The sequence below is a fragment of the Corvus moneduloides genome, chromosome 26, assembly GCF_009650955.1.
Source record: "Corvus moneduloides isolate bCorMon1 chromosome 26, bCorMon1.pri, whole genome shotgun sequence".
Taxonomy (NCBI): Eukaryota; Metazoa; Chordata; class Aves; order Passeriformes; family Corvidae; genus Corvus; species Corvus moneduloides.
In genome coordinates, this window is record NC_045501.1 from 2,309,895 (window position 1) to 2,321,008 (window position 11,114).

At 45.1% G+C, this 11,114-nt stretch overlaps 2 protein-coding genes across 3 annotated transcripts in view; one reads left to right on the top strand and one right to left on the bottom strand.

Moving 5' to 3' along the window:
* The window catches only part of IKZF3 (IKAROS family zinc finger 3), a 38,241-nt gene extending 34,550 nt beyond the window's left edge, over window positions 1–3,691 (bottom strand). The window contains exons 1-3 of one of the 2 annotated variants that reach the window (XM_032134220.1): window positions 3,453–3,691; window positions 1,294–1,395; window positions 816–878 (exon numbers count right to left, since the gene is read on the bottom strand). Coding sequence is in view for 1 of the 2 variants with exons in the window: in XM_032134219.1 (XP_031990110.1) it covers window positions 55–61 (7 nt within the window). In the remaining variant the exon portion in view is untranslated. Of the gene's footprint in view, window positions 1–54; window positions 171–815; window positions 879–1,293; window positions 1,396–3,452 lie in introns of those variants that run through there. The other variant, XM_032134219.1, reaches the window with a different exon arrangement.
* Window positions 3,692–3,840: 149 nt separating this feature from the next.
* ZPBP2 (zona pellucida binding protein 2) lies at window positions 3,841–9,402 on the top strand. The gene is made up of 8 exons (XM_032134260.1): window positions 3,841–3,922; window positions 4,768–4,845; window positions 5,327–5,452; window positions 5,772–5,933; window positions 6,675–6,893; window positions 7,884–7,969; window positions 8,547–8,724; window positions 9,261–9,402. The coding sequence occupies exons 1-8, from the start codon at window positions 3,841–3,843 to the stop codon at window positions 9,359–9,361; spliced, it is 1,032 nt and encodes a 343-aa protein (XP_031990151.1). The 3' UTR covers window positions 9,362–9,402.
* Window positions 9,403–11,114: the final 1,712 nt, after the last annotated feature.

Below are 11,114 nucleotides of genomic sequence, written 5' to 3' on the forward strand. Positions count from 1 at the left end.
CTGCGGGCTCCGGCCGGGTAGAGGGTCCCGGGGAAGAGCGGGGTCGTTTCTCACCTTCCATGCTCCGTTCGCGGGTCCCAGCTCCACCTGCCCGCCCGGGCTCGGGACTGCCAGCGGAGCGCACCCGGCCTCGCCTCCCGCCCGTCACCGTGACATCCGGCCCGGCGCTCGGCGGGCGGAGAGCGGCGCCGGGTGGTGGGGAGAGGAGCCGACCCCGTCCCGGTCCCGGGTCCCGGACTCGCCCGCCTCGGAGCTGCTGCTGGTGCCGCTTGCAGGGGACTCCCGCCCTTCGGGAGGGAGAGCGGCGGGGCAGGCAGGCCTAAGGGCACAGCTCCTGTTTTGGCGGATTGGGGAAGCCCCCAACCACTTCTGTCCCCAGAATGGGCTCACCTGGGTCTGTACGTTAAAGTTAAATGGCTGAGATGATAATAATAAATAAAACTTAGGTTGAGATGGTTTTCTTAAGAAAACAGTGTTGCTGTTTAGCAGAAAATCAAAGTACAAAGTGCTTTAATAAAATAAAACAAATACTAATTTCAAATTCCTCTAGTACAGACTCCAAAAAGAGGCTTATTCCACACCGGGCCTGAACAGGGCTTTGAGAGACCTGACCAGGTGCAGAATGTCCCTGCTAAGGCAGGGGGTAGCAGCAGGTGACATTTAGAGGTCCCTTCAGGCCCAAAACCAGTTAATGAAGTGAGAAGTGAATTTGGGATCTGAGCTCATCACTTGGATGTAAACCCAAAGGCAGCAAGCACGAATTACCATAGATCAGTAGCAGGATAACAACATGGAAACATGATTCTCCTACTCACTTCCTGTGTGGTGCCAACGGCTGCTTCTTGCACTGTTGCTTTTCCATTGCTTGGAAAAAGATTCTAGAAATAAAATGTTAAAAAAAAAAAAAAAAAATCGTGTGGGATAATTGAGCAATTCTCAGCTATTCCAGACAATCTCTGTAACTCTCATCCAGAACCATTTAATAATTAGGCGGGTTTCCTGGTTCTACAAAGTTTAAGGAAGCCCTGGGATTACTGTGCAGCAATCAGAAACCTCTGGTTTCCATCTCAGGATTATCCATGGCCGTTTTCTCTTACTGTGAGATTTGTTCTCTGATTTAAATCTCTACTTTCCCTCACACTCCCTCCCTTTACGCTCAGAGATCAATTGTGTCTTCACTCTGTTTTTATTTTATGGGCAGAAATCAAACAAGCCCGGTTTTCTCAGCCTATAAAAATACCCCCGTGCTGACTGTGGCCCTCCTTTGTGTGATCCCAGCTTTGGATCACTCACCTGAAAGATCAGAGACAGAACTTGTGGTCTGCAGCCTCTCCAGAGCCCTGCAACAGGTCCTTCACCTGACTCTGCACTCCTGAAAATCTTTCTACATATTTCCTAGGATAAAATATTCACCTTTTTAATATCTATTCACTCCATGATCAAGCTTACAACTACAAGTTTTTTTCCCTCTTCTATCACTTCCTATTGATAGAGCTTCTATTAACCCTCCCCCCCCAAAAAAAACCAACAAAAAAAACCACAACCAAAAAACCCCCAGCCCATACCCCAGTAATCCAGCTTTTAAACACAAATATAAATACCTGAATTCACAATTTGTCCTATTAAATCCTCCCCAGAACACTTCCTGTTCTTAAGAATAACCCATTCTCTCCCCCTCTCCTCCCCCCCCAAGCTTACAAATCTATAATGACAGTTTACCAGTCTGAGACTTAGAAATATGACAGAGTTGAAAATAAATAAGTCATTTGGCTAAAGACACTGAGTAAGAGTTTATGAAGAACCGAAACTGCAGCCAAAGCTTTATAGTAGAGATACTATTTTATAATAATTAGCAACCTGGGGACTCATGGGCTGTGCAGGACCTGAAATGAGCTATAAACATCCTTAGGAACTGAGGCTACTTGGGCTGAAATATGACTCGTTTATAGCAGACACGTTACAACTGAATCATTTTGCCTGCACAGTGTCAGCATGAAATGTTCACTTTGAGTAAAACTGAAAACATTCAGCACATGGGAACATAGGATTGTCTGAGGTGGTCCCGGTTCTGACCTGCCCAGCAGCTCAAGGACATTAAAAATGAAAACCCTGACATAGTTCTTACACCTTAACCGACCACTTGAGTTAATATGTTGGTCTAAGGAAGAAGAAAGCTTGAGTAGAACTATTTTCCACCCATAACTTGTTACCTCCTTTGTCACACTTTTTTTGTTGTTGTTGCATTTTTACTAAATATTTCTTTTCTTTATTAAACATAACTTAAGTGCTCTTTTTATATAGAAGTGTTGAGTTAAAACTTTCACAGTTCTCTATAAAAATAACTCTTATTCCTGTGTTGGTTGGTTCCATATTTGTTATGCAAATACTGTGACATCATTTTTGGACACTAGCATGGTCTGGAGTGATAAATATCTAGGTAGTTAGGTATTATTTTGCTAATCTCCAGAGGCTTGGCCACTGTTCTGGTCTTGAGTGTCTCAGAGTGCGCAGTGTGGTCAAATGCAAGGACTCTCCTTTCCCTGTCAGCAGGTTCCTGAGTGTTTTTGTATCACCTGCTCTAGAAACAAAATAGTTACATGTTTAAAAGTTTCAAAGACAGAGCAAGTTTTCCAAAACATGTAGCCGACTTGAAAGTTACTTGCGGTGATACTGTGGCATTTGGCTTTATTTTCGGGCCAACAGTATTCGCCCGTCACTTACTTTCAGCCACAGCAAGTGGCAGAATCATGGAATCCCAGTGGAGTTTGGGTTGGAAGAGACTTTAAAAACCATCCAGTTCCACCCCTGCCATGAGCAGGGACACCTTCCACTAGCCCAGGTTGCTCCAAGCCCTGTCCAACCTGACCCTGGGCACTTCCAGGGACAACTTCCCTGGTAAATCCATTCCAGGGCCTCACCACCCTCACAGAAAATAATTTCTTCCCAATATCCACTTTGAATCTCCTGGTTTTAGTTGAAGCCATTCCCCCTGTCCTATCACTCCAGACCCTTGTCCAAAATCCCTTTTCAGTTCTCTTGGAGCCCTTTTAGGTACTGAAAGGTATGTTTTTTGCTTTTAGTGGAAAAATACATGTCCCGTCCTGACTTTCTCCAGAAATCTGCAGCTGGAGAACACCCAGCACTCACAGCCCCTCAGGAGGAAAAGCCACAGGATGTGCCCAGCTCGTACTTTCAGTCTTTCTCACAGCAAGTGACAGAAACACAAAATCACAGAACAGTTTGGGTTGGAAGGGACCTTAAAGCCCATACATTTCCACCCCTTCCCACCCCCTCTCCCCCCATGGGCAGGGACAACTTCCATAGCCCAGGGCAGGTTCAGCACTGACAGACATAGCCATGACGGAGCCTTTTCCCCCTTTGCCCCACTGTACTTCCCCCTCCTTGTCCCACAGCCGAAAAAAAACCACTTTAGAGTGAAAAACACAGCTCACTGCGCACTGTGGAGGAGCGATGTGGGGCTGTGACAACGGGCGCGGAGGGGGTGGCCGGGGCCGTCCTTCGCTGCCAAGCACCTCAGGGGCCTGAAAGTGAGAAAACAAAAAAAAAAAAAACCTCCCCACAACAAAATCCTGTTTAAAAACCTCCGTGGAGTGCGAACGAGGCAGCAGAACGTTTTAAAAACAGTATAAAAAGTACCGGGTGTGGGCGAGGGAGCGGAGAAGGAGCGAGGGACCTCGGAGGGGACACCTCCCCCTTCCCGCCCTCAGCCCTGAGGGGAGGAAAAAGGGCGGGAAGCGCCGGGCGCGCGCGGGGATGGAGGAGGGGGACCGTTAGCGCCCCCTCGCGCCCGAGGCGGCCGTTGTGAGGGGCGGCGGGAGGATGGCGGGGGGCGGCGGGAGGCCCCGCTGCCCCCCGAGCGCTCTCCTGGGCGTGGCGGTCGTGGTGGTGGCGGCGGGATGGGGTGAGCGGGACTAGGGGTAGGAAGGAGCTGCAGGACTGTGCTGGTGTGAGGCCGGTCCCCTCAGAGGATGGTAGAGGGGATTGGAGCCCGTCCGTGGGTCCCGCTCTGCTGAGTGGGGGGAGGATCCCCATAGAACCTTCCCTCAGAGTGGGAGATGAAGGCGCTTTAGAGGGGACGGGGTGGGCTCCAGTGACACCCCGTCAGTGGATATCACTCCACTGTAGTTAACAGACGTCCCCATAGCATCTTCCCTCACAGCGGGTGACGAAGCTCCTTAGGAGGGAACAGGGAGATGAAGTCCCTTAAGAGGGGTTGTCATAGGCTCCAGCGACACCCCGCTCTCTCCCACACCCAACCCTGGGACACAATAGTCAGGCAGGGCCACCCCAGAGTGCCCATGGGCTGAAAAAAAACCCCAATTTCCAATAATTTTCACCTCTCCTGGGGAGTCTCGTCACAGAAACCTTCGTGCCCAACACTAGCCTGCCGTTTTCCAGAAGGGAGAGGGCTGAAAGATCGCTGCCCTGTGTCTCCTCAGGGTCACACTGCAGAACCTTCACTTCATAGTCAGATTTTACAATTATTTTAGTGGCTTTTTGTAAAGAGGAAGGTTCATCTGGCCTGGAACCTGGTACATTCAGGCAGGTTTGCAACCTGGGCACTAAAACAATTAAAACGTGACAGGTCAAAAACAAGGGCTCCTGCTTGTTGCTAAGAAAAAAGTGTAGGGGAAAAGGAAAAGTAAGGTAAAAGGAACAAAAGGAGACAAAATCCAGGGTGAAATAAAGGATTAACAATCACACATTTAGATTGATTTCTAATATTCCAATTGCTTTTCCCTATAGTGAGAGCAGAACCGAAGGGAGAACAATCTATTGATTTAATTGGAAAGAATGAAGTTTATGGTGACACCAGACACGAGGGTAAACTTGTCCCTTTTTTTTTCTATATTTAGTTTTTACTGGAATTTGGGGTTTTAAGCCCAGGGATCATTATGTATCACCAGTACACATGACACGTGGAAGTGACACAACCTTGTATGCACAGGAACAAGACAAAGAGGGATGGGGATTGAAATACATTTGTCCCACAGTGCTGCTGGAAGCACCGATGAAAATTTAACATCTAAATGAGAGTCTCACTCAAAAATCTGGTGCTTTTTGTACCCGTACAGCACAGTTCATGTGTGGGACGCAAGTGTCTCCCTCAAACAGTCAGCACCAGCCATGCTGTGGACAGTTCCAGGATATTAATTAACAACAAATGGAGATTAATCTTTAATATTATACTTTGCAAGTCCAATCCTGAAAAATACACTTTAAATATATTTCTCAATGAGGTTTTTTTGGGGTGATTTCATTCAATATCAGCATTTTACATCATTTACCTGATTCTGTATTGCAGTGAATGTGTACGTTAAGGTGTTCACAAACAGCCCATTTCTGGTCTGCATGGATTTGGCTCTTTCTCAAGAAAGAATAATAGATCCCAAGTATTTGTGGATTGGTCCAGATGGAAGAGATTTAGAAGGTTAGTTCAAACTAAAATATTCACATATTTTCCTTGTTTCTATTCAAATCCCCCTGCAATAGGATGGTGGTTCCAAATAGTTCCTTGGCTCTTTGCCAGATATTTCCACAACATTAAACTCTGTTTCTCTTTTCCCTCTGAAAGTTTCAAATCCTTGAGCTAAAAGGAAACTTACAGTAAATCCTAAAAGTTATAAATTTTAGATCGTTTCAGGCTAACACAAATCAGTGTATTATTCACAGGAGCAAGGTTTCATCTTCAAATGTTCTAAATGCATCCAAAATTGAACATTTCCAGTAATCTAGTATTTCTATTTTAGGGCAAAGTTATGTGAATCTGACGGAGACAGGGAAGCTGATGGTGATGGGTTTCAGGGAGTCGATGTCTGGTGCCTACACTTGTACTCTCTCCCACAAAATCATTGAAGCTATGACACAAGAAGAAACAGAAATGGTTGAGGCCTATAAATTCATGGTTTATGGTAAGATTGTTAAGTTAGGAGTAAGCACATGGCCTTTACAGGTTGGTGAGTTTTTGAACTCCCTGTTTATTGCAAGGTTGGATTAGAAAAAAAAAAAAGTTAAAATTTTATCCCAGAATAGAAAATAAAACGTTTTACTTATACATGCGCATGCACCCTCTCATGGTTTTGGAAAAAGTTTAATATTACTGCTCCCAAAAATATATGGCAATAAAATAATCTCTACCCTTAGCTACAGAATTAACTACAAGAATTCCAGAGTTATCTGAGATCTGCACTCCAGCCCTTTTCACCACTTGTAACCACTGTTCACCCAATTCCCTTCCCACCCACAACATAACAACCCAAAAATGCTTGAGAAACACTAACTTTAAAAATAATAATAAATTACTCCTACACCATAATTGCATAAGATTGGCACCAATCCATTTCAGACACACAGCTTTGCAGACATGCTGCTTGTGTGGCATTTTATTATTTACCTCCTTTTTTGTTTTTATTATTTGGGAACAGAATCCCCAGCAAGCGCATAAATTCCTGTGTACTTCAAACTGAAATGTCTCTTACTATTGAGTCGCCTCTGTCAAGGACAAATGTATTGCCACATCATTAATGATTATGCTTTTTAATTTACTTACTTCTGAATAAAAGCCCATATTTCAGATGCAAAGAACTGATAATCTGTCTAAAATTCAATCTGTGATTACACCCCAGATTCACACCCAAGCTATTTCCTCCCAGCCTACAGGGAAGCTGACCATGCCTATCAGGTGTCTGTTCGCTTTAGCACGACGCGTTGCAAGCTGAAAACCAATGGCTTGTTCGTCGAGAAATTAAACAAAATCCTCAACAGCACCATCTCCTACCTGACCTGTCACATCACGCAGTCATCCTCCAAGTGCCACTCTATCAAGACACCAAAGAACGGCCTCCAGTATGAGCTGTTTGTTAATTTTCTAGGTAACCGATTTCAGTGCTTGTTTGGGAGGAATTATTTATTCTTGTAAACAACTTGTGAGTGCTATAAACCATGTCTGAAAAACAGCAGAGCCAAGACCACCTCCAGAAGCCGTTCCCTTTTCTTTTTTGGAGTCCCTGTATTTTTGTTTGTTACCCACAGATGGAGCTAAACCGCAGTTTTTATGTTAAATTTCGTGTTCAACTTTTTACAATCCTTGCGAGGGCAGTTATTACCAAGGTTAGAGAGGATAGCCGGAAGGAGACAGTCCATAAGATGTCCTAATGTAACTGCCATATTTAGGTTTTCAGTATTTGATTTTTAGTAAGTCTGGGACCACTCTGGTTTTAGGATCATGGAATGGTTTGGGTTGGAAGGGACCTTAAAGCTCCTTTCAGTGCCACAGGCCATAGGCAAGGACACGTTCCACTAGACCAAGGGGAAAGTCCCATCCAACTCAGTCTTGAATTTTTTGCTGGATTCTAGAAAAGTACACAGAGCTAAAGCAAGAGCCTCACAGCTTCCTCATGGCAATACTGATGTGGTTTAACTTCACAAACAAGTTAAATCAGCCCTGATGCTGCCTTAATTTAGAGATGGTTTATCCCTGAAGGAAGTTATTCTTTAATTCTCTGACCACATTTACTCCTGTATCTGTTCTCACCACACGCCAAGAGGGACCATCCAACAGGTTATGGAACAGTTTTGTGGATATTTTCCCCTCAGTAAAGTCAAGAAACTTTCATGACAAACTGGGGACCCAAAGATTTTTAATTTTACATAAAACTTCAGCCTTTTTAGGACCCTGAGGGTGCTATGTGAGAAAATAGTTCCATTCACTCTGTTTAGCATATTTCCCCCCTCTCCCCCCAGTTTTATACTGGTTGACCTCTGACTCTTACTGGAAGAAAAGAAGAAACTGGATAGAAACCACAAGGACTTAATGAATCTTTTTCCCCCTTTTTCATGGATCTTTTTTCCTCCATCCACAGTCAGTCCATTGGCATCAGGATGGGAAGAAGTTTGCCACAAGCTTCCTTATGACTGTGAAGATGTGACAAACAGGAGAGTCCGACAGGTTCTGTGTCAGTCACCTCGTGTCTTCTCTGCCTCTTTAACAGCCACCTCTGCCTTAGCTCCTGCAGATAGGACTGGTAGTAATCCATCTTTACCCAGATTTTGTGGGATTAATAATGTAAATGATGATTCATGGATTTAAAATAATTCCATTCAGGAAGAAAAATGGGTTTAAAAGTCAAATTGATACAAATAGCTTAAAAAAAACCAGTTAAAAAAATCAGGCTCATTGCTTGCTTTGTATTTTCTTCTAATAATAAAGAAGGATAAACATTATTATTTATATTGAACTTCCAGTCCTCGAAAAAAAGTTTTTAATTTATGACTGAAATGCAATTTAAAGTAAGTCTACTGTAGCCAATTTCTAAAATCTGTTCTCTCTGCCTTCTAAATATTAAATCCTGGGATCAGCTCACATTCTAGGTCTGATTCCAGGCCCCTTGAAGCCAAGGAAGACTCCCAATTTAGGCGACAAGTCAGTGTGTGGCAATCAGGATTAGAAAATATTTCCTGATATTTTTAAATCAGCAAAAATTAACCAACTGTGCTTTTATTCTCCCAATACTTCTGAATTTAAGGCAGCAGAGCGAATTGGAAAGTTTTTCCACCAGCTAAGGCAGATTTTGGAGTATGAGCTTCATGTTGTTCCTGCAGTACAGTACGTGGACAACAGCTTCTCCATGACTCCCATCGACAGCTGTCAGCCAGGTTTTGGGAAAAACCACCACACCCACCAGAACTGCGCCAGCTGCTGCGGTAAATATAAAATACATCGATTTAAATATAGCTCATTGATTTAAATATAGCTGATTAGTGCCAGGAACAGAGCTCTGGGGAGGATTAGGGAAATATTGGGGTCAAAAGCAGGGATATTTCTGTTCATCCTTTGGGAAGACATTCTCATTGTAGATTTAAAGTAATGATAGGAAATGAGCCAGTGGAGCATGTCAGTGCACTCATAGGTATAGCTGCATTTCCCAGCAAAGTACAAGCAGTGCAGTGGGTTTTTTTCCCCTCCAGGTCACTGGGTGAGTGACAATCCTCAGGATCCAGAGCCCATAAGGAACAATTCCCTTCATGGAAGTCCTGCTAGAAAATTCTCTGCTGATTTTTCAGGTTCTTTTGCAGCACCTGCTGCAGGTTGTGGAGTTGGGGGGTATTTAGCCAGAGGCTTGAGGAGCTCTGGAAGGGCAGGAGCTCCCACAGGACACTGGGAAGGCCCATGGGGACGTCTGATGGCCCCCTGAGGCAGGGGGAAACTGGTTGGAATTCCAACTCTGTTCTCTTCACAGTGGTTTGTGATCCTGGAACTTACAGTCCCAACAACGAGGTGACGTGCCAGACCTGTGCCAGGCCTCAAGCCAGAATGTATGGAGCAAAATCCTGCTCTTAAACTGGCAGAGATTGGAAAACCAAAGAGCAGCTGTGAAAGAGTTCTTGGTGTTGTGGTGTTCTTTTCATTTTCGCTGCCAATCCTGGAATCCTCTGCTCCCTTTGGAACAAAACATCCTCATTCTTGCACCCCTAGGTTTTCCTGTATTCAGGGACTCCCTAGACTGGAAAAAGCACCGCTTAAAACAGTGTTCATGCAAGGAAAAGTAATTAAATGGGAAAAAAGGAAGTTTGTCACGTGGCTTAGTGCAGAGTCTGTTTCTTGGTGGTGACACCAGACACGCCACAGCTTTGTGCTGCTCAGAGAACACAAAGGAGCTACAAACAATTCCAGGCAGGATGGCAGGTGGCTGTGGCGGAGTTATGTGCCAGACTGGCATATGCCAAAATCTCTGTGAGGAATTTCTAGCAGATATTAACAGAAGTATTTGATCTTTGATATTTAAAAGCATTACCTTCCCCCCTTCTTTTTTTTCCACATTTCTTTCTCTGTTTCTAAAATATCCCAGCCTGGACATGAGGAGAAAGGAAAATCAGGTCTCCAAGACAAAAGAAGGGGTGAGTAACAGATTACACAGCCCAGCATTCAGGAGGATTAAGGAACCAGGTTATGGTTCTCTCCTTGTCCCCAGAATAAAGAGGGAACATTCCAGAGGGAAGCAAAGAGTCTGCAGAGCCTCTTCCACCTCCTCCTGCTGCATCTTCCCCTTCAGCTGCACGGAACGCTCACAGGGCCCAGCTGGCCCCAGGTGCTGTACGAGCAGACGATCCTCTTACACCAGCTGTAAATTCCTGACGCGTTCACCGGATGATAAAAATTGCCAAAGCACTGAGCTAATGGGAACGTTTTCTTCCCAGAAAAAGCTCACTCCAACCCACTTTGGAAGGTTGGCTGCTGGATCTGCAGCGATCCATCACCCTGCTCACAGAGAGAGTAAAGATTACTTGACCACTATCAAGAACTTTGTGTGTAACCCCAACTGTTGCCCAGCCCCAGCTGAGCGTCCTGCAGCAGAGCTCCTGGAACATGGGCTTTTAGAGCTTCTTTCTAAGCTGTTCACTGTGGAGTTTCTACCTTCCAGACTCATTTCGTCGAGGGACATCAGAGACCTCAGCTTCTGTGCACACACTGAGACGTGGAAAGCGGTGGCCGGCTTTCCTCCTTTCTTTTACAAAGCAGGACTAAGTCAAGCAAAAAAAGCATCTCCCTCTCAACAACCCCAACTTCTTACAGCATCTCGAAATTCCTTGGTGGGTATTCATCCAAAAATCGACCCGATTCAACCCAGTTTAACTTATGCACAGTGACAGGAACACAGCAGGAGACGGCACGGGCACAGACCCCGCTCCGAGCTTTTCAGAGTCATTACTTATTAAATACTGAGGAATAAAGTGTGCTGTAATGAGCATTTCCACTGCCCTTGGGCTGATTATCCTTGCCGCCAACTGGACACCGTGCATGGCTCAGGCTGAGACAGATGAAGCAGCCGGGCTCGGCGGTGCTGCCTGGTTCTCTTGGCCTATTTCAGCAGGAAGAAATGCCACATGCATCAATTATGAGGGAAAAAGGAATAAGTATGTACTAAGTGCCGTGGAGAGTCACAAATGAACTGTACTCCCTCCTAAAAGCTCTTACAACACTTGCACTTCTTCACTGGGCCTCAAATTGAGTGGGAAAATTTAAGTTGGATACACAGAGGAAATCCTTCCCTGTGAGGGTGGTGAGGCCCTGGCACAGGTTTCCCAGAGAAGCT